This window comes from Wyeomyia smithii, chromosome 2, assembly GCF_029784165.1.
Source record: "Wyeomyia smithii strain HCP4-BCI-WySm-NY-G18 chromosome 2, ASM2978416v1, whole genome shotgun sequence".
Lineage (NCBI taxonomy): Eukaryota > Metazoa > Arthropoda > Insecta > Diptera > Culicidae > Wyeomyia > Wyeomyia smithii.
The window spans coordinates 28,654,563-28,678,888 of record NC_073695.1 but is presented as its reverse complement, the minus strand read 5'-3'; the positions used below and the strand labels follow the sequence as shown (position 1 = coordinate 28,678,888).

Here is a 24,326-nt window from a genome sequence, read left to right as displayed (position 1 = left end):
CAATGCAGAATCTGTAACTGTAGACAAACAATATACAGAGCAACTGACTTTGAAAGATTCATCCACGAATCGTGGAACATCTTCCTATCTGAACTCCGAGCAAACAAATGGTTAAACCCACTGAAAGAACTACAAGATAAATTGACTAACGGTATACAGAGTGCCAACTTAGAGCTAGACCAAGACCAACTGCTAATTGATATCGGGAAAACCATTCCAAACATTATTGACACTAACTCGAAAAACCTGAACAAGGAAATGCTGAAATGCTTTCGAGAAGAATCACCACCAGAATCAACAGTGAAGTGTAAAAATTCAAAATTCTTCAAATCAACATTCAAAGTTTAAGATCGTCTTTCACTAGAGAAGAACTAAATCAATTTATGTTTGAAAACGGAATCGCAGTTGCGCTTCTATAAGAAATTTGGTTAAAAGCAGACGAACCATTCAAGCTGAAACACTATCGATTAGAATCCCAAAGAAGAAATGTAGGATATCGATGAGTCATTCATGAGTTATTCATGACAGTCTGGACTATGAAATATTAAATATTAGATTTACAAAAGGATTTGATCCGATCACGCTTTCGATTTACGTCCCCCCAGGTAGTAATACATATCAGAAAATTCGTGAAAACTAAAAACCCTATTCAATTGCTTAGAAAATCTTCCCGGAAAAGTCATCGTGGGATTGTGATTCAATGGCTGAGAACAGCGCAAAAGGTACTTTATTAAAAAGCTTTATTGAGGACTCCAATTTCATTATCCTAAATGACGGGAGCCCAACTTACCTCACCACTCAAATCTAAAAAAAGAAGTGTCTTACGAATATACAATAGCGAAAAATCACCATCTAATTATCTCCACCTCCAAAGAGCAACAGCAATTCTCAAAAGGTTATTCGCAAAACCAAAAGAGCATACTGTAAGGAATTGACTGATGGAATTTGAATTTTAGATACCCCTAATAGACAAATGAATATTATAAATGGCATTGACACGGCTCTTATTATACACTGCTCAAGTAAGCCCGAAAGGAATGAACTTGAAGGCCAAAAATTAATGGATTATTACTTTGGAAACAAACTAATATCAGTGTTGATTTGGTAGGTTACGAAATGGCTCTCACAGATGAAGAGATAATTAGTAAGGCCGATACTAATTTTGTTTTAATTTTAAGTGAACACCCAGAAGAGGATTAAAAAACGTTTAAGCCGTTTTGTTAACATAATTGGTTTTACGACAGCGTATATATTCAATTTAGCAAGAAACAAGTCAAGACGGTGTATCTTATGCCATAATCCTTAAGTTGAATTTATGAATCCAGCTGAAAATGAGTGAAATGTTGAGCAGAGTTTTCTTCTCAGAACAAACACCAGAACGTTGGAGGGTGACGCTAGTTAAACCAATCAGAAAGCCGCACGGACACCTCTCTGTTTGTTCCTCAAGAAAGTTAATCACTCTTACGAACGTTCATCCTAAACTCATTAACGCCGTAGTTAGAACCAGACTAACGGAAATAACAAAATTGAAAAATATACTACCCACACTATCATTTGGCTTCCGCAAAAACTGCTCCTCAAGCACCTGTGTGGATTTTGTAGTAAACAGAATCAAAGGAGCCCAGTCGTCAGGTAAACAATTGGTTGGTATTTTTCTGGACATGTCTATGGCATTGATGGCATTCCCTTCAGTTAACCTCAACACTTTGCTTGGGACAATGACCAAACAGAGGAAAATTAATATCTTGGCTACACACGTATCTTCACCGAAGAATAGTCACCCTTAAAACTAGCGAAGGTGACGTGACTTGTGAAATAAGCGAAAGCTTGCCCATTATCACCTATATTATTCAACTTGTACACAGCATCTTTCCATAAAACCGTAGAAGAATAAGAAGAAGAAGGATGCCTGCTGATTCAATTTGCGGATGATTTTGCACTGCCCGTGGAAGCAAATGATTTAGAAACTTTTGAGTCGAGGGCAAACCACTACCTCGGAAAACTAAATCAAGAACTGAACCTACAGTTTCACACAACAAAATGCGCAGGAGTAATTTCCACACGCAAAAATATCCAAAAAATCAAAATTCAACGAGACCAGGAGGGCATTCAAATCAACGATACCCACAATACCTGGGATTCATCTTAGATAGGCTGCTAGTTTATAGAAAGCACACATTGAACACATAAGGCCAAACAGCATCGAAGCCAAAAATGGCTGACTTCGGGCCACCACTTCGAATTTTCAAAAGCACAAGACCTGGTAACAGTTAACACTTGCGTACCTGACCGTCCAGAGCCGAAAAAAAGAAAATTCTTTTACCTGCCATTCCGCAAGATCTAAACCGAATCTGTTCGAACCTTTTTCCAAAGATCACAAATTTATCATAGTTTTTGGGACACCAGAGGACATTTCGAAATTTTCCGTTGTTCCGGATTTATTGAGGGGAACCGTGGGATAAGTATCGTTTCAGAGACCCAGGCTAGATTGAAAACGGTAGCGAAACCTTACTTGCGATGTATCAAAAAACGCTATTTTATGTTTGCTGTGGTGAAGCAAATATATAATAGCGTTTTCACAGGGAGCGCATTATCTATTCCCGAGTCTTGTGCTTCTAAAAATTCGAAGTGGTGGCTCGAAATCGGCACGAACAGATATACAAAAACATTACTTAGTCTATCCTCAAAAGTACTCTCATCCACGTAATACATGCTAAAACTGGTCAATTGATGGTAAAAGACAGGTTAGAACTGCTAACCTTACAGGATATTGCAAATAATACTTTTCATGGAAATCAATTAAATAGCCTTACGCAGAACGCATAATACAAAGACAACATGATATGATAATGCAACCTACTGGACTAATCTAAAACTAATCTTCCGACTAATCTAATATCTTGATGACATTGTAGCCCCAATTTAATCCCTGAGATAAACAAGTTATTGAAATGCTTAAAAAGCAATACTTTGATTCAGACATCACAGTATAGTAAAATTAAAACTATCACAAGATCAAAAACACAAACAACAGTGCAATCGATTGGTCTGGCAAAAATTAGTTCTAGAAGCCATGAACAAGCTAGTGGGTTTTAACTGTTTATATATTGACGCATCGGTTTCAAACGAAGGTACTGGAATAGCTATATTTGATGAAAATGAAAACTGGCTGAAAAAAGATATAAGGAATAGTCGGAAACGAAATCGCCGATAGTACTGCGCTAGAGGCAACTTCTTGCAAGCAGTCTGATTTTATTTCCTCGGTCTTATCATACGTGCGGAACTTGGCAAAGAAGGAAGTTTGTAAAAGTTGGTTCAGGAAACATGCAGAAACCTCCACTACGAAGGGCAAATGGCACAGTGATATAATGAGCAGCCCAACCCCTAAGATATGGAGTCAAAACTTATTAAAATCATACTAAACAGATTTAGATCCGGTCATTTACTTACTAAAGAAAGCAGTTTAAATGGGGATGAGCACATCTTATATTGGTGCACCAAATAAGAGTAAATTATCAGATTCTAGAATACTTCAAGCCACTCGAGAATATTCTACTCGACAATGAGGAAAGCGAAATGAAACAACTAACAAAACATCTCAAAGAAATCCGAGCAATAATATAATAGAAAGCCACATTAAATAAACAGACTAACAACCATTCGATAAAAGTCACAACAAACTATGACAACAGAGCGGCCTTAGCCGACCTGACAGATCATGTCAAAGAAAAAAAAATATGGCCTAAACTAGAAAAAGGTTACATAACTGTAGTACCATGCTTGAAAACATTTTGAAAGGCAACGCCGGAAAAATACGAAAAGTATAATGCACAGATGGTCGAATATGATGGTGGGTAGAGTCATAATTGATTTTTTGATTTTTTCCTAATAAAGAAAAATGTGAGAAGTTAAGCAGGAGAAGGCATAAAAGGCGTCTTCAACTTCATTTTCCAATTCATCCCTAATGGCGAATTTCGTCAGTCCACACATTTGCCATTTTGAATAACGACTTAGGCTACAAAAATTAAACAAAAATCATCGAATTCTTAAAATGATAATTTAAATCAATAATATTTCATGAGCCAGCGGTTTCTAAACTGTAGTTTGTGAAAAAAAACCTATAAGGGATTGTGAAGTAACAGCGAATTGAATAGTAGAGCAAAGCCCAGATGCTAACGCAACTATTAGTTGCATACAGGACTACAGGAGAATTGTGATGTTAGCTAGCAATACAATCCTTTTGACACTAATAGTCTCTGTTGAGTCGAGATTCGAACATACAACGACTGGCTTGTTAGACCAGCTGAAAAACAGAATTATTTCATGAAGATTCATTAGATGGATTAACAGCAATGAACAAAACCCACAATATCAAAGTTGCAAAATGCCTCATTCTAAAACTAGGTACGACGTTATAAGAAAAAAATAGAGTCACATCTTAATCACGAAGAAATACGAAAGGTAAAATCACGGAAAACAAGAAGAGTACTATATCAAAAAGCAAAATGTTCTATAAAACGGAAGATCATTTAGATTTCATGTCAAATCTTTATTGTGAGCCTAACGTTTTTCAACTGCTTTTCAAAAATGTTAAATAACTGAAAGCAATCGCAAACCCGTGAACCCGTTGCTCCCCAGCACAGCTCAAAACGCATTGATTATTCAATGCATCTTATCTAAACCAAAACTAAGCTTCCTAGTGCGGACAGTATCATGCTGCTCATGCTTGCTCAGTTTGAGCTAATATTAGCACGAGACACTCGTCTCGTCTGTCTGTGGCTAGACTTTTTCGCCAAGGTAACCGAATCGCTCTGGCTGACGATCACTCTTTTCCTCTATTGCGCTTAGCACTGATATCAAGAGGCACTTGATGACGAATCGCTTCTTCTAGTACCTCACCTGTTTCGTTCCCTTTTACACGAACGAAACATGTCGTGTGGTGTGCGCATAATATAAACATATCTATTTTCATCGACTTCGGGTTATAAATTTAAATTTCTATTCCTGTGTTTTTTTTTCTTGTGTGTGTGATTCATTTGAAGACATTTTAACCCAGAGTTGGATAGATATATTTGGATGATACTAGATCAATACTGATTTAATGGGAACTAATAATGATAGTATTCGCTTATCCACATGCGCTTCAAAACGTGCTCGACGTGTTCCATTCCGATTGTATACAGCGATCCGCTGAAGGATGTTTGTTGTCTTTACATCGGTGCACGGGTTATTTTTGGAATAAACATGCAATTCAAACACGCGCTTGTTTGTTTCTCGCGAATGCAATTTACAAGAACTCGTACTGCTTCAAGATAGCTCCATCGGTTACGTTTTTGGGTGGAAAAATTCAACGCGAAAGGTCCGAATAGTAGCAATTTCCGCTACTTCCCCATACTGGAGGAAAAATCACCTACACTTGTACGAGGTGATATTTTTGCGCATTTGCGCAAAAATGCATACACCCTTTTCATGGTCGAACCAGATCGAATTTTCTGCTTCATTTCAGTCCCTCAAAAGCTGTGATCAGCTTCCAAAGACTACTAGGTTGTGGGCACAGTTTTTAATTTACGAGCTGCAACCTTCCGTTATTGCATAGTAGATTTAGAGTGTATAGAAACGACCGCCAGCTGTTGTGTTATCAAGATGGAAGAGGAAAATGAGTAGGTTCCTGGTGTAAATTTCGGTTGTTTTAGAGCTGCATAAGTCTATAATGTTGTTCTGATTATTGGTTTTCATGTTCGAAACGTGCGTTTCTGAATGTTCCATTAAGAGATTGTGTTTTTTCCCGATGATGACGCATGGTCGGTTATGTCGGTTGTGGTTTTTCTCCAACAGGATCAAACAGATTGTATAGCAAATTGAATCGTTCATTTTCCATACTTTTTTCTAACGTTTCCAGTTAATGGAATCGCTCGAAAAATGTGCGTGCAATTAATTTCCCGAGAAAATCCAGAAACTGCCAGACAAACAAATCGTTCACTTAGGGAAGTGATTTGTTGACGCATGCGTGCGTTCTCAGAGCTGGGAGAAAATCGCGCATTTTTTTCGCTGCCCTAAGCTTCCAAACCGCGCGCGCAGCAAGGCAGCTTATGTCGTCATCATTTTCAGCGGAATCGGGACGACGAACGCACAGTTTCTGCGCAGATCTCACCGATCGTACCGAGCAATGCTCGGCCCCGAGTCCGACGGCTGGTCAATGATGATGATGGTTGCAGTTTCCGTCGCGATATCAGCTTGTTAATACCGTGTGGCTGCCGGAGCACATTTCCAAATAGCGCAAGTGTAGTTTTTTCTTGGGTGTATCGATTTTCATCGATTCTTACGATCTCGTCACACAACTCTCTGGTTGACTGCCAGCGAAGACTTCCTGGCGGATGCAATTTTAATGGTTTATTTGGGTTTGGCTGTGATTTACTCGCCCTTGAACAAATAAGTGATGATTTCAAATCAGTTGTAAAATTTGTTCTGACGAGTTAAACTAGAAACGAATGTTCTTCCTAATAAGGTCAGGCATTTTTGTGAACTGATTATAGCAGCGTAAAACACTGGGGTTGAGACTCTCGTTTTCGTCATTCATATATACAACGAGCTAAAAATATCGCGCTTTGGTCGTCTAATAAACGGTACACCAGCTGTTTGGCTGTAGAAGAGTTCTAATTCATGATTTCTTGTTTTTGAAACAAACGAAACAAAATATCCACAGTGTGCAGCAGCAAGTTGATCGGTTGTTGGGAGAAAATCTTGATGAGTCTGGCTCAAGTCTGGAATCAAGCTACAATCACGTGCTGACTGACGCCAGCTGTTTAACGCCAGAATCTGTCCGCCCTCGAGGATCGCTCGAAAATCTCATCTGCAAGGACAAGCAACCATCGGAGGATAAAAGTGTGGACCTTCTGTCGCCAACGCTCGCCACCGCCGAGTCCAACTCCCGCTCGATCAGCGGAGAGTTCAACCTTGCCTCGCTGAGCTCCGACAGTGGTGTTCAATTTGGCCGTGGCACAGCGGAGGAAATTTCGGGTGCCGACAATGTGTCATCGTTGAAAACTAGTGACAGCGAAAAATCTCCATCAAAGAAAACCATCGACGATGATTTGAACGAGCTCGAAGAGGAAGACGACGACGACGAGGACGAGGAAAACGAGGAACACCTCCAGATTATCGAAGAGACTGAAGGACAGCAGCGAATTTTGTTGAGTCCATCCATTCATACGGAACGTACCACCGATAGTCGCAGACGCGTACCCACCAGAAAATCGTCCAGTTGTTCCAGTAGTAGCGGGTCCAGTGATTTGAGTGACCGCGAAGAACAGAGAATGTACACCGCTGGTGCTAGTCAGCACCATCAGAACCAGCGGGAAGATTTGTATACACCGATAAGCGATCAGGACGACGATTTGTTCGGTCGACCGCGGTCCAACAGTGTACGGGCTCGTGCGAATATGTTCCAACAGATGGGAAGCCGTATGAAGGAGAACGAGTGCCCATCGCTTCAACCGGGTCGAGGTGAGTGTTTTTTTCTTATATTAACGAATCACATTGTAGAGTTTCATCTCAAAATCATTAAATATCGGTCATAGATATATGTATTATGAAGAATTGTAAGCTGAAACTCCCCAAAAATGTATGTTGTTCCTTTTGTTGCAAAACATCACTAACATACACACACTAGATCAGCCACAGCTGCACTCTAAACGATTGAGTTTGAAGATCGATAAAGTGGCCGCATGGTTGTTTGTGTTTCTCACTAGTTTGTTTTTGGTTTATTTGTGTAGTACACAGACAGTGCGCATAGCGAGCGGTACTATTTTTAGCCGATTATTCTTTGCGGCCCTCGGGAAACATTGACATCCGAAGCTATGCACGCCGAGGACGTGCCGGGAAAGTGGCCGGTTGTTTTTCTTGTTGTTGCCTTCGTTTTGACTTCATGTCGGCTAAAAACAGAAATGTGTGTTGTAGAAAAACTTTTACTTTCTATACTTTGACGGGAATATTTTCTGTTTGTCTAATGCGGCCTGGTATAATTGGACAGGAAACGGTGTCAAACAATATTTTGTTCGTGCTGATGGGCACTTGCGAATAGATAGCTCCGCATTTAGTTGACTAGGAATTATGACATGACATTTTATTTTATTTTTTCACTAAATGTAGAGATTAAAGATTTATCATAATTCATGCATAAAGAAATTCGAAAGTTCTTTTCTCTTTTTAAATTTAACCACCATTTTGGGTTTATCACTGCTCTCATGAATGGAATTCTGTTTCTACATCATTCAGAATTCAAAAGCGATTTAACGCAGAATGTCAAAAAAGTAGAGAAAAAAGAATGTTAAAAAATATAAGTAAAAATTTTGGAAGAGCTTTAGTCAAAAATTTGTTTTCCCAAGTATTTCGAAAGGCTCTCTTTTATGTAAAACTTTAATTTGATGTACAATGATGAAGGTATAAAAGATTGTTAGTCGGTTGGTGTGTGTTTCCAGACAGGTTTAAAGCTTTAATACAAGTGAATCCTATCACACTTGTTGAACTGTAATAATTTGGAAACAAAATACGGTATTCTAAACCATCCAAATGTCAATAGACTTCAGATGACGGGACGTTTTCAACAACCGTGACTCTGAGACAGATTGGCTAATTCTGTTCGGATTATTTTCCTAATAGAACTGGATTAATTACTTCTCTACATTCAATCAGCGTTAATTTGATTTTGTTGTTTGTTGTCACAGCACTACCGACGACGATTGCGCCTCACTTTGCGACGCAAATCATCTCACCGACGGATATGGATCGTAGTCACAATAATTCCGGTTCCACCAACATCATCGGAACTTTTGGCAGCAACAACAACAACAATGTTTCAGATGACTCTGGCACCGAATTTGGTAAGTTTGTATCCCCTCATTCTACCTTCTGCTGTAACTTTCTTCATCAAAAGTGAATTTGTTTGCATAATTCATGTCTAAAACATCCTACATTAAAATGAATTGCCTTCGCAAAAAGGTCATGATTGTGTGACATTGTTTGAATCGAGAAACGTTCGAAAAATTGATCCATTCTAGACTGATAAAAACTTTATAGTATATAGTTCAGTTATTTATCTCTCATTTTTTGCATAATAACACAAGCGAATGAAACATACAAACAGTTAAAATATATTTTAGTATAACATTTGAACTACGCACACACTTTGTGCGAGTAGAACTCCATCATTACATTAGTCTTCCGTCTACCTACGTTGTACTTATGCCAATAACTTATTTCTTAACTTCATTTTTCATGCTTTTGATTATCATTATTGTTTTGTAATTACCGCACGTTTCTTCACTATACACTTAACATCCTCACTGCTCCTATATATACCCTTCACATCAACTACTTATAATTGGAAACTTTCGCTCACACACACGATTCTCGACCCGCCACATAAACCCGTCCCAACCGGTTACACATGCACAGATCCCTCGACACTGCAGGTATCGAAGAAGATCAAGCTATTTTCCGGTGGTCGGCAATCTTCCGTTCTCAACGGCGGGGTGAACTCGACGGCAACGCTTGTTGCCGCGAACGGCGCAATTAACACCGCCGATGGCGGCCACGCTGCACTCAAGAAAAAACCGATGAAGTTCCGTACCATTGGGAAGTTGATGATACCAAAGTTTTTGAACGACAACAATAACAATATTTCGAATTCCACACCCCCCTCGGCCAACGGTGGTGTAGACTTCAACGAATTGCAGGGTGATCTAATGAGAAAGGCAGAAGACAATGTGATCCAATACTGCACACTGAAAGTCGAACACATTCGAATGAAGTTCATGGGGTGTTCGTCGACGCCAGTCTTAGACGAAGAACGATCGGCAGTCGAAGGTGATGACGGTAGCGATTCTAACGTGGAGTCCGGAAAAGAAAATCATTACGATAGCGGCGGAGAATACGGTGTCACCATGGGCGGTTGTTGTGGCGGAATTGCAGCTTTGAAGAAAACTTTGCTAAATAACAATCGATCTCAGAACAAAAGCATTTTGTTGAATTCGTCCGCAGATTTAGAGGAAGTGGTTGCGAAAGGAAAAGTTTCAACCATGGCTAAACAGTGGAATAGACTGCGAGCGATGACACTGGATGTTTCGGTGATCAAACGAGCATCGATACAAGAGCGAGCTTGCGAAAGCCTTCCTTTGGATGTAGACAGCGATCACTTCGGGACGAACAATTCTTCACTCACGGAAAAAAGCTCGTTTACGGCGAACAAATCGAAGCGTCGTGATTCTCCGCAGGTTGACGATAGAATAGCAAAATATTTCGGACTGAAAACGCAGCAAAGTGAGCAACCAGATAAAGCTGTCCAACAAGAGACCCCTAAATGCCGACGACGATCGCGTTCTCTGCCCCGAGGGAATCCACCCGCGCTTCCTCCACAACTCCCCAAAGAGGAACGAATCAACAAGTATTTCGGTATGAATAATAGCTTTTCCGGTAGTTCCTCGCCACAGGCAAGCAAACCACGTGCAATAGTCAAACCACAACAACGCCCGGTTGTCAACCAACAGGTTGATCTCACTGAAACGCCTAAAGGTTCCGCCGTCACTGCCGGCGGCAGACGTCGCTCTCTGTCCGCACCATCGGATAAGTACTTCGAAGAACTGGCCGCTACGCTGAACATGGCCAACGCAAGGGATCAACACGCGGCAAGCTTTTCCATTTTAACTGCTGAAGGACACCCGCTGGGTTCGCTCAAGTTGATAAAGAACTTCGAAGATTTCAATCTCACGGCGGAGGACATCTCGATGGCGGAGACTGAATTCGACAAACTTTACGTAGGTGTGTGTCCGTACTGACAGTCGTACCGTAAACAGTAGCTTGGAAGGCTGCCCTTCTCTATCGGATACAATCTTCCATCGCTAGTGTTGTGTTTCGCTCTCTTCAGTCGGCTCGATGTGTACCTCTTCGGAATTATCAGTAGAGTAGAATGCTTACACCAATTAGCTCCGAAGAGTGCTACACGATCGCCGTTTTACAGATCCTCTAATTTCTTTTCTTTTCCCGTTTCTCCTTTCCTTAGATTAATTTTCATGTTTTTACTATCTAGACGATATTAGCGAAACGCTAGAACTCAGTGATAATAAATAGTAGTATACAATCCATTGATCAACCAATTTGACCTCGATTGGGAAAATTACGGTGAACAACAACAACAACAACAGAACGCTGGACATTCTACAGTTCCTATCTTTCCTGACTGACGTAGTAGATCGTTGTAGTCCCGTACGCTATCCCGAATCCATGTGCAAGTAGGAACCCGCGTTGCGTTTCTCCAGTAAACCAATTTGATTTTATTCATCCCGATGGTACGTTGTTTCCCTATTATTGGTGTTCCACTCGGTATCTGGCGGCGTTGGTTTGGGACTTTCGTTTCGTAGACAAACTAATTTGCGGTGCGATGGACTAATTCATTGTATGTGGTGATGGGTTACCAATTTCATCTCTCCCTTTGCCGGGCGGAAAAAGTCGATAGTTCACGTCGTCATTTTAAAAACAAGAATATATTTTCTGTCACAATCCTCAGTATTCTACTAATCCTTTTCAAGTGGCGGCTTTGCTCAACGATATAACGCTACATGTTTGTGTTTCAATTTGTGTTTTAGCATAGATTCGTTTTTTCTAAGCTCTGTAACGTTTTGTTTGCTTTCTAGCTATTAACAGACTCAGTGTTAGTCGCGCTAGAATCGGATAATAGAAATGTTTACCTCGTTTTTGTGTGATCCCACGCGTGGTGCTGTCTGTACTAATCTGTATGCTTTCTTTAAAAATATTTCTAACCTGTTGTGTATCTTTTTCCGCGCTTACAACTGTTTTTCTTCCAGACCAAGTTACAAGCCCTCGTAAGCCACCGTTTGCCTACCTGCCTCCAACAGCCCAGCAACTACAGCCATCCGTGTCGGAATTGAAAAAGGGTATCCTGAAATCTAAGTCCGGATGTGTCGGCCTGTTTCCTTCGGATCTAAACTCCGAGCTGAAATCGCGCCTGAAAAAATCGACTCACTCATCGGTTAGTAATCTCAAAAAGTCCACTACCGTATCCAGCATCGCAAACGATGCCCCCCGTGTTGGCTCCTCGTCCGACGACGAGGATGACGGTGTCGCGCCCGGTAAGAATCTCGCGAAAATGCTACGTAACGTTTCGAACACTGCCGCGTCGTCGTCGGTTGCCGGTGGATACGTGCCACCGGGTGGGGTTGCACTTTTCCCACCCCCGTCGTCAGTGGCGCTACCAACCGCGTTCGCGCCGCTTAATAAAAGTGATTACGCCGCGAGTGGTACGACCAGCGATGGAGAACATCCAGCTAGTAGCCGCGGAAATGTGGACTCCATCCTGAAGAACCCAGCTGTGGCACGGCGCAGACGGCAGAATGAAGGGTAAGTACTGTCCAAGTGGATGTGAGTTTGCATTACGTCGGAGGATATGTATTTCTCAATTGCATTAGAACGGGCTCTCCGAAGCATCGTAAAATTTTGTATGTGGTTTACTCTGAATTCTAATTCAAATAACGTCTCAAAAAAATAGCAAACGGTTGTTTGAATAATTTTGCAACTTGCGTAGGAAAAATGTATCAAGTGTCCCGGTGTAAACCGAAGATGTGTAAAGCGTTTTTTTGAAGTCAACTCAGCGATGCGTGAATTCTCTTCTGCTTTTTATGCTCTGTTTAAACTCTTACCGTGCATTAGACTTTTCTCAGCCGTTGCAAGTTATTCTCATTCATGGGAAAAATTATCTCTGCCGTCCAGCACTGCTTAACACGAAAGGACAAACCAAGAGACAGCCCACTAAATTCATTATCCACCGAGCTGATGATTATGGTGCAATTTCACGGCTCGGTTGTTTCTTTGGCAATCACAATAATAGAATTAAAGTTGTAAAGTAATCATAACTTTGCGCGCTTCGGGTTTGCCGTTTTATGCTTTGGAAATGAAAATTTGGTACGTGCAACAGATTTTGATCGTTCCACATGGTGGATTTTTCCTCAAGCATAAAGGTGATGGTCACTTCAACTGACTATTTGATGTCTCTAGCGACCTTGGCATGTTGCCGTATGTGGTCCATTTTATAATCGTTGGACCAAGTGAAAACATTTTACATCCGAGTCAACATATAGTGATGTAACGTCTGTATATTGCACACATTGATTCAAATAGTACGAGTAAAGCATTTTGAAATTTTCTTGTGATTTTAAATGCATTTTTAGAAGATAAGTAAGGTTTGTTCGCAACGAAGTTGGGACACACAATTTCTGAAACAAAACAAATTAGCTATCAGTTTGAACCAGGCAAATTTTGTCAGGTATCCGTGGCGAAACAGCAGTTTTTTCGATACCATTTCCAACTGAGGAGGAAAAAGTTTCCATTTATTGGTGTAATATTTTTTTGGGAAATATTGTTTTGTTTATTTCAGTAGATTTTATGTAGAGTGAATTTTCGATCGCTCGTGGTCGGGCCCCTCAACAGTGTGGCATGTTGAGTAAACAGCGAACATAAGAGCATAGCAACCCTACAGTATGCTCAAGATTTTGAATTGTGTGTATGTGTGCGTCTTCAACCGGTACAACGCCGGATGAAAACAAATGAAAACATAAGTTGTCTCACTTCAACGGCGTACCGGAATGAACCTTTCTTTGCATCCGATGCTGATAGCATGCACTGTATCACTAATACAGATCCAACAATCTTATAATTCGCTGCGTACAATAAGTGAATCTGTAATATGATGGTCATATTTTTCGCTCCTTTACTCATCTATACTGCTTCCAAATCATAGTAGTCCCATGTTCTACACAAATCTTATATACGCTGGGACAACTATGCTTTGAACGGCAGTATAGAACTTTGAATAAATCTTCGGCACTTTGAAGTTTTATGTCATCGAATATGAACATTCTTTGCAACCTCAAGAATATTTAAATTTAAAATTCAACCTCAAGGGAATTAAATTTAAATTTGGTTTTTTTTTTCGTGATCATCGATTTTCTACCTTCGATGCGTTTAGTTGTACAGCTGCATAGAATTAGTAACATTTTAGTTTAACTCGTTTGAAATATTTGGTCTCGTAGAGCCTTTGGGTGGTTCTGATCTTCATATCTCTTAGTAAATAGCCTTTTAAAATCCGCAGACTTCTGAACATAATGTATTTTGAAGTTTTTAAAGGTTCTTGAAATTACCTTTTTCAAATTTTAACGAACTCAGACAGCCACTCAAAGAAAAAATTAAAAACTTCTAAACAAGAATTTCGCGAAAGATGTGTGAATCCTTGTGTTTGTGATCGTTTAAGACTACATTCCCCGGTACCCGTGGCTCTGTGGTTAGCGATGTCGGTCGGCTAGCTTTCCCACACGATTGTGATATCGGGTTCGATTCCCGATCGAGTCGAGGATCTTTTCGAGCTGGAAATTTTCTCGACACAGCACTGGGGCACGGTGTATCGTTGTACTTATCCTACACATGTAAAATGTGCCAAAAAAACAATATCGATAACGAATTCTCTCAACTAATCTAGTTGATCGAGACCGCTATTAGCCCCAAGGCTAAGCGTGCGATATTGTTTTTTTCCCATCACGGTTTACTATATATCTTCGGATGTTTGAATCTGAGAATTTCCGATATCACAAATTTAATATCTCTGAAATTTTCAATTTTGTGATTTTTGAATCCGAGGATGTGGAAACACGATTTGCGTACTACTAAAGCCTGTAGTACACTCTTTGTCTAATGGTCAAATATTTGACCTTCTGACATAATGGTCAAATTTATTTGGCATCATGGTTGTTGTTTGCCCGTGTTTGCCCCATGTTAAAACTCGAGAGTGACAAACAATTATCTTTGACCAAAGTTTTATCTGTCAAAAAGAGCCAAATATTTGACGCTTGGTCAAAGAGTGTAATACAGGCTTAAATCTTCTTATTTGTGACTAGCTGACTCGTATGGGAATGAGAACATCCTGACCTCAATCTGCCTTAAAATACCGTTGCTTGTAATACATCAGTTGAGTAGTTCCACAAAAAATGTCCCAGTTTGAATATTTTTTCAATTGTCATTTTTGATTTGGCTGTAACTCAAAAACCCTAGAAAAAAAGCTACGACATTTATGGATGTTCCCTATCTGCGGACGAGTAAATTTATTATTTACAGTCGTCGAGATTACATTAAATTATGGACACTACAGGACGATATTCAAAAACACACTCGTAATGAGTTTTTCTTTCGTTGATATATGGTACTGCGAGAAAAAAATCTATCGAACAAATACTGCAACTGGTACTGTTCTTATTACAAAAAAAATCAGAAGGGTTATGTCAAAGACGAGCAATAACACGACCAAGCTTCGGGAGCTCACATACAGCTAAAGCTTACACAGGCAGTGCTGATAAAAGTCATTTTCCCCAGCAAAATTCTTCGAAAATTATAGCCAATCATTCTCAATTTTCACTTCCAATGATCGCAGCACTCTTTCAGATACACTAGATTTTCATCCTAGTAACGTGCTGTTATACTCAGATGAAATAGATCGCGCGCATCGTTCCTGGTTACGGAATAAAATTTGACGACAAATCCAACCAAATGATCTTCACTTCAAAGCGAAAAAGAAAAACAAACAGTCCACTCAACCAAAATTAACCTTACCGAAACACTTTTTCACTGACACTGACCGATGCCTTGACAATCTTCGTTAACTGATAAACTGAGTTTGTTGTCTTGCTTCCATCGCATAAAATATAATGAGGTGTTTTGACAGTTCACTTCCATGCAAAAAGCGGGAAGGGAGAACTCTGAAAGGATTGTAAAAAAATAACGTTAATGGATGCTTTTTTTCACTTTCACTCAAGAGTGTCAATAAATATCAACCCTGTAACAGGCAACAAAACTGTCTTGTGTTGCACACGACAGCGCATTCTTGCGCATGTATTTTGTATCGTTCGGACATGACAGCCTAGTTTGCTTATTTTGAAGATGTCCTGTTGACAGCCTGCTGATTGGCTGCGGCTGTCATCGATGATATTGGACTCGTACTTTTTCGTTTAACCTTTTTATTAGGCCGGTGATACCAAAACTGTGTCATATATGTTTACATTGTTGATATTATTCCCCACGTGAGAAAAAAAGTGTTTCGCACCACCTTGCTTTTATAATAGCATTGGCCTTACTTTCGTGAATCAACATTCCACTCGGATTTGTGCCGAAGAATGTCGCGCTGTGAAGGCTGTCATCAGTGACAGCTTGGAAGAACTAACAGCAACGAGTAGATGAAAAATAACAGCATTGGCATTGCATGTGCATGCTGTCGTCAGTGGCTATCGAGCTGTGTACCGAACGTATGGGGAGCAGGGAGAGCTGTGCAAAACAATGAGAGCCTAATTAGTTTAAAATTAGTTGTCACGGTAAGACAGTCCATGAAGAGCTTCGTAGCCGCAAGGTTACAGAAGTCGCTTTGACAAGCGAATGGTGATAGGCTCGAATCTTAGTAGAACCAAGCCATTCTTTGGCAAAAGGACTTTAAGTATGGGTTTATTCTCAGGCTCTTCCACACAAAATCTTTTCTCCAGGCTTAATAACCACTGGTCTAAAGCTTCGATAATATCATAGACTATAGCACATTATACGCTGTTGGAGTGATAGCCTGCAGGAGGATATGATTAAGTCGATAAGGGAGGAAGTAGGTTACTAACTCTGAAGAAGAAGACAAGAAGCACTATAACACGGAGCAGGTTACTTTTCTATAAGTAGCACTGCAAAAGAATAGAAAAAAAGTGCGAACAGCAAAAACGTCGCAGTGGGGTGCTTACAAAAAAGACCGTCCTTTTCAGAAGGCTGAACAAGACACACAGCTCCCTGAATGTGACTTTCAGCGAGGTCGACACGCTTCCAGGAAACATTAACTGTGTCTGTATGCGTGCTATCCGTTTGACACCCCTAATTAATAGGAACCATAAACGGACGATAATCTATATGGTTGAACGATAACCCAGACAGTTCGGACTATACCCCGAATAGGCTGTTAAGCATGTTGTTATGGTTATTGATTATGCGGGACGTTTGACAAGACATTCCCGTAGTTGTTATTGTCAAGCTCGTATTTGACAGTTCATGTACGTTATACACACATTCACCACTAATGTTTCTGGGAGTCGTTCGGGGGCGCCACATTACTTGACGTTCGCAAGGTATTTGGGAAGATCTGAATACACGTCGAACTCGATTATGCGGAGTACCGTAAAACGGGGCGAATAGAAACAAAACTTCTGAGCTTTAAAATGTTACTACAAGTCTTACAAGATAACATTAAAAAATCATGTAAAAGAATTTTCTTGGATAGTTCAGTAGTTACCAAGACCTCTAAACCCATTTATGGGTTGGTAGCACTTCTATTAGTTTGTTAAAAAAATCACAAAATGGAGTCTCATGTTCAGAGCGTTTACGAGTGCCAAAAAACTTTACCTATGGAAGCCAGTTTGTTCCACTTCAAGCTTGTTCGTGTATTGTACTAGGTCAGTAGTGAAGCATTTCAAGTTGTCGTAGTGAATAAGTAAGGTACTTACTTATCAAGCTTTCTCTTATGTTCCATGGAAAACTCCCGGTACGCACATTTAAAGGGTGAATAGAAACAACGCTATAGCGATTACTTTTACACGAGGAAAAACAGTTTTTAGAAATGTAATCAAAGTTTTTGTGAAATGATGCGAAACACATGTTTTGTACATTCTCAGATTCCATCTTGGTCAGGATTTACGAACAAAAAGGTACAAAAATGTACAAAAAACCAGATTCACTTTGCTTGATGCAAGTTGCAAGAATGTTACATAGAAAAACTGTCCCTTCGTCGAGCGGCTACGAAAAATGGAATCAACTGCCTCAGTTACCATCAGAACCCTAACCAGCAGATAATCAAGCTATTAGCCAAAAACTTGACCAAAGTCTGATTCATTTGCTGCATGCATTGACAAAGACATCCACAACCCGAAAGAAACAGGCCAAGATTCCGGTTCTACCAGTACAAAGTGTTATTGGACGCCGTGTCTAGATGAAGTAGAAGAAGATCCTGAATTAGTAGAAATGCCTAACCCAGAACTCCTAATCATTAGGATGACGTACATAAAGTAATAAATCGAACCTTTTCGCTATTCAACCCATTCCCCGCGGAAAATGCCATATGGCATCACCTGACATATAAACTTTGATAACAGTTTAACAATTATACTTGAAATTTCTAACAATGAAAATATTCTGAGCAGTTAGAGAACAGATTGATCTTCAACATGCAATATAGTTTGTGCCAATTATGAATGCGGTTGCTGAGTGATAAGAGTTTGAATGTCATTTTTCGATGTGAAAACTAATTTCTCTCTGCACGGATAGGGTTAAATACGTTTTAAAGTTTATTGCATCTCATTTCGGTGATGGAATTGTTTTTTTTTTCTGCAGAATAACAATCGAGTCTTTCGTCAGAACAAGAAAAACGCAGTCGTTATTTAGTGTGGCGAATAGAAACATGCAACATTTTTTTCAATAAAAAATAGAATAATTTATTCATCAAAATAGTATTTACACCCTTGAAAGCGGAGGTCTAGATCCGTATTTTAGAGCTTCAATATTCATTCTAGATATTACACATTACACTGTTTAACCTGTTTCTATTCGCCCCGTTTTACGGTATCAAAAAATTTTTCATTCCGAATAATCGATCACAAAAAAATATTTAAATTTACGATTAGCGAACAAAAAATAAGTATTTCCTCCTGTTATTTTACTTGTATGATGCAGGGGCGTAGCCAAAAATTATTTCTAAGGAGCAAGGATGGTTAAAATCGTATCAGAGAATTATCATGAGAGAATCCTATTGGATTCTGATCACGCATAATACGCGATGTTTTGTATCGTCTCTCGAGAAGAGAACTTGTGTGACGAATAAACTGCCGAAAGAATACTCCGTGAACTTTATAGCCTGTTAACTGTATGCGAGTTTATCGTCGCTTGTTCATACGCTTTCTCGATTCTCTCATCGGTTTCAATAGGTAATTCATTATCGTCTCCCGATCCGATCGAGCCGTGGAACGAAAATTTTTGGTTTGAATCACCTTGTGAGTGAGAGTGTCCTGATAATCGTAAAATTGTATCGCAAACCAAAAACTCAGAGAGGAAAAAAAATCAAGCGTTAGACCAACTAAAAGGCAGCACAAAACAGGGATACCAGATTTACAGAATTGTCTGTGAAATGCAGATTTTCAGAGTCCGTTGCCGATTTTGTTTTTTTTTTTCTAGTGGCAAACATTTGTAATTACTTTGTGCATAGCTTGCAAGCTTTTTTCGAATCTATTTATATTTGCGGATTTTTTCCAAAATTTGTGCAGGTTTTTTGCTTGTTTAAGAAAAACTTTGATATCGGCCAACATACATCAGCGAACAAACCTTCGATGCAAATAAAACCGACGAACAAAAGAACTCTTCCGATAATTATCGTCTCGCGATTCTTCCCTCTCGTTTTGACACTTGGATTCTATCAGCGAAGAGTGAATCATCGGTTTGTAGAGCTATTGGAAATTCCATCTCTGAGAGAGAAAGAATTATCTCAGCGAATCTTCGAATTGGTTCACTCGGACTGGCATATCGTACGATAAATGTTAGAACCGACTGAGAGACGAAGTTGACTCACACGCTGAAAAAGTTCAAATGTTTATCGCCGATTTTATCGCCGATCACCATCATTGCTAAGGAAAAAAGGGGTAAAATCTTGAGAAGCAAAAAAATTAAACATGGATTATTTTCATTTAATTCGGACACGTCCCAAAAATACCGGAAGAGACATAAATGGTAACAAAATGGCCGGAAGGGATAGTAAAGGTAAAATTAAAAATAAAAACGAACATCAAAAAAATAAAATTTCGGATAATCGAGTCCAAAATTCCGAATAATCGAGTCCGACTTGTATGTGTTTTATTTCTATCTCCCCACCCTGTTCAGAGGAAGGAGGGGAGTCAAATCATCATAGAAACAGTTTTTTTTACTCTAAAATCCTCATATTCTAATTTCATATACTTGATTAATTCTTGTGTTGTGAGGAAATTTATGTTTTGTTTGTATGGGAGCAGGATAGGCAGAGCAATGTATGTTAAACCAACATAGAAACATTTCTTGTAATCTAAAATCTTCTCGTTCCAATTTTGGTTTTATTGGCTCTGTTAATCCTCGAGTTATTCAGAAATTTGTGTTTCATAGTCCCCCTTCTTAGAGAGAGAGAGGGAGGAGTGTCCAACTGCCATAGAAACATTTCTTGCCCCCAAAAACCCCAACATATTGAATTTGGTTCTATTTGCTTGTTTTTTTTTTTTTGTTTGGAGAATAAAATTACGTTGTTCAACGGTGAACTTTTGTAATAATTTACTTGATTAGTAATTCATGTTCCATTTGTATGGGAACCCTTCCAGAGAAGAGGGGTCTTGAGCCATACCTAGAACCGTCTCCAGACCCAAACACATATTTTCACGCCAATCGGTTCAGTAATTTCCAAACCTGTACAGAACTCTATTTTTTATATGTTTAGATTTCTGTTTTGTTTGTATTGGAAACATCCTCCCCCTATCAGAGATGGGAGGGATGTAAAACCATCATAGAAACATTTTTCGTATCCAGAAACCCTCGCATGCCGTTTGAATAGCTCTCGAATTATGGAATTTTAGTTTTATTTATATGGGAGCTCTCCTTTTCAGAAGGAGAAGGGGTCTCGAACTATTGTAATATTCTTTCAACTGTATACAAATTGCCATGCCGATCGGTTCAGTAATTTTCAAGTCTATAAGGATGGGACAAATAGACAGGCAAAAATCCATTATTATACGTTAAGATACTTTCCTATTGAGAATCTCTTGTCTTGAAGCTAGAATCAATAAAAGTTTTTACAATGTTGCGATGGTTTACTACAAAAATGTAATCTTACTAGTTTAATTCAAAGTATTTTTCGTCGTTTGCCACTACCTTTTACTATTTTACTGGCAAATAACAAAGAAATCCTGTACTTTTGTACTTTCGAAGTTGTCGTAGTGTCGTTCTCACAAGCCAAGTTCCATGAACCGGTACAAATAAAAATCAAATAGGGGCCATCCACATACCACGTGGACAGGTTTTAAATGGTTTTGACCCCCCCTCCCCCTCCGTGGCCAACTGCTCATATAAATTCTAAAAAAAAGGTATGGACCGTGGACATTAGCCAACCCCCCCCCCCAAGCTGTCCACGTGATATGTGGATGGCCCCATGGTGCAATGTCTGGTGAACAGTGGGACAGAACTTTTCAATTCAGCATATCTTAATAAGTGCACGACTTTCGAGCATGAGGCTTGGCATTGTCAAGCCAGGGCAATTTTTAGTAATAATTCACAACAATTGTTGCAAAATTCTCAAATTATGGGAAATGCGAGAATTACTCCCATTTCAAAGCCGGATAAAAATCCAGCTGAGGTTTCGATGCACAGAGTCATTGTTTTGTATTTCCATAAAAGAAAAAAGTATTCGTGTCATATGGGGTCGATTGCAGGAAAGCATAGATATTTTCTCTTTCTGCTTGCAAAAGAGGAAAATTTCTTCCAATGCTTCCGACACTCGGGTGATTAAATTTCTTCATAAGTCTAGAACTTCTCTCTAGCCAAACAATAATAATGTTATTAAGATGAATGGGGTTAATTGAAATTGGTTTGACAAGTTAATTTACTTTAGGTATTTACACCTAACTTTAGGTACTACAAAAATCTGATTTTCGAAGAATACAGTACTAAAAATTATTTTAAAGCACCCTTATTGGTTTGGTACACTTAAATTATATAGATTCACTGGTATTGAAATATAAGAAGCCATGTTTAAAAGAATTATAACTTCCGATAGAATCAGAACCGTTGCAATTCTCAATTGCTACAATAAGTTCTGTTTGAAGTCAATAAATCAGCGAATAAGTTAGTTGTAAGACTACTTCACTTCTCTTGACAAGTAAGTTCAAAACCTTACAAATGATAAGCTTCAATTGCGAGAGAAAACAAATCAAAACAGTTCCAATTATTTCTAATAGTAGAGGGATTGCCATTTGATTAAACTTGAGCTGGTATATATTCAAAGTTTTGTACACTTCATGAATAACGACGCTGATACACACGTTTGATATGAGGAACTGATTGTAATATGTAAGTAATTTTTATTGCGAAAGATGTTAATGTATTTTGCAACTCCAATAGAATTTATGAATGCTGTTATGAAAAAAAGTTCCAACTCGTTCACAAACTTATCCACTGTTCCAATCAGTGCACCACCCTACTATGCATTCACCGGAGACTATCTCCATTCCTACACACACAACGACGCGATGCGATCAGCTGGTTCAGAACTGCTACAGAATGAACGCAAACAAAACACTGCCTTCATTGTGTGTGCGTGTTTTATGTTTCTGCTTGTATGTTGCATACAGGGTTGCCACTATGTTTCGAAAAAAAATCTGGCAAAACGAAAATAAAAAGTCTGGCAAAAATCTGTCAGTAATTTTTGAATAGAGTTTTTTTTTTTTTGCTCGTCGTATGTAGGTAGGTAAAGGCCAGGCACGGCCCATCTCGACCTTTTTGCGAGACGACGCGGATGAAATATGGGAAATCTGGCAAATATCTGGCTCATTTACAAATATCTGGCAGATTCTGAGGTTTATCTGTTTGTCTGGCGCGCAAACAAAAATCTGGCAAAATCCAGATTTATCTGGCACAATGGCAACGCTGGTTGCATAGATGAACCACGCGCGGAGGGTTGCCGTGCCGTGCCGCCCGGTTGTCGATCGGCCCGGAGGAGCGTCTGTCTCTCGAGATCAATGTGTGTATCACTTCATTGGCAGTCGTCGCTGTTGCTGTTGATGCTATTCAGCGGGGTGCCTTTGCTTATTTGCGCATGGTCGCGGCTCGCTGCCTACCCGCGATCCGCATCAGTGTTCATTTTCAACATTCTGTGTTGCACTGCTTTGTATATGCAAGGCTTTCATTCTCCTGTTCATTCAAGTTCCGTCTGTCGTCGATGGTGGATGTAAACGTTTTTTTCTTCCACTAGAAGAGTGTACGTTGTTCGTTATCTACGGATCTACTCAGGCCTAGGCAAGTTCTTGCTTAATACCTCTGCGGTGTTTATTTTCGGTTTGATATCGTGTGCGCTAGCTTGAGTTCTTTTGTACAACCGTGCATTACTTTTGCTGTAAATCAAATAGACGTGGTTTGAGCGCGCGCCTAGGGCGAATTGATTACCCTAATTTCTTGCATTTCGTGGGAAGCTGTTTTGGTGAAGTCCTCTCTGCCGAAAAGGAAAGTCTCGATAGCGGCGCCAGTCGCTTGGAAGGTGCATCTGCGGGTAATTTACTGGTTGATTTCCTTCGGAGGTAAATCCGTGAACACTGCCTCCGTTGCTTGAATACTTTGAAACTGGTTGCAGTGATCGAAAAGTGAATGGTGTCTACTAGTGAGGTGCGGATTATGCTGACATTGAGTCTGATTGTCGTCTAGCAGAATAAGTAGTGTGCAAGCGTTCAGAGCAATTAGCAGTTCTTAGTGGCTCAGACCAGCGACGATAGATTTCCATTGAAGCATACAAGTGGCGAGACCGTCTTCACGGCGAGTGTTGTGAACAGCTGCAGGAGCGTGTGCGGCAATAACTTCTGCGTAGGAAGTTTGGACAGTTTCTGTCTTTTTTAAGGTTGTTTACATACCCACATCGCGCTAGCCGCTAGTTTTTATGTGTTTCCATCTACAGCTCATTCGTGTTCAATTCTACAAGTGCGTGTTGTGGTGGGATGAAAACGTGTTTCTTTGCTAAATAAGCAAAGATTTGTTTGTTCAAAGTCGTAAGCGAGTGGATCCCATATTTGAAGATAATACGCCATCGAATTGAACTAAGTGTTGTGAGTCTCAGTGCTGGCGCAAGAAAAAGTGTCACGACGTATTTTGAGCAAAAAAAAACTCTATTGAAGCAAACCCCATCTGCCTTCCTCCTTGCTTGGGTTCACCTTGATGAAGCAAGAGAACAACCGCTGATCGATTCGGCCTGCCTGCCTTGCTATTCCTTCGAACCAGAAAGTGTTCGCTTAATTTTCAAAGGTACGTACGTTTCCCTTTCACGTAATTTTCGCCTTTTTATGAGCGTTGTTCTGTTGTATGCTACTGCATCTTAATGGTGGTGGTAAGTTTGTTTGCGAAAATACACAAGTCCCTCAACGACCCGCTACCCGGGTAACCATGGCAGGCAGGATGTAAGAAGATGGAATGAATGAGCTGGGGTGAAA

At 39.8% G+C, this 24,326-nt stretch overlaps 1 protein-coding gene across 10 annotated transcripts in view; it reads left to right on the top strand.

Moving 5' to 3' along the window:
• LOC129722765 (supervillin) overlaps positions 1–24,326 on the top strand; it is a 433,084-nt gene that overhangs the window by 282,985 nt on the left and 125,773 nt on the right. For 8 of the 10 annotated variants that reach the window (XM_055676480.1, XM_055676481.1, XM_055676479.1 and 5 more), the window contains 4 exons: positions 6,704–7,503; positions 8,724–8,879; positions 9,454–10,815; positions 11,859–12,411. In XM_055676480.1, coding sequence (XP_055532455.1) covers positions 6,704–7,503; positions 8,724–8,879; positions 9,454–10,815; positions 11,859–12,411 — 2,871 coding nt within the window. Of the gene's footprint in view, positions 1–6,703; positions 7,504–8,723; positions 8,880–9,453; positions 10,816–11,858; positions 12,412–23,059; positions 24,142–24,326 lie in introns of those variants that run through there. The other 2 variants (XM_055676483.1, XM_055676489.1) reach the window with 2 other exon arrangements.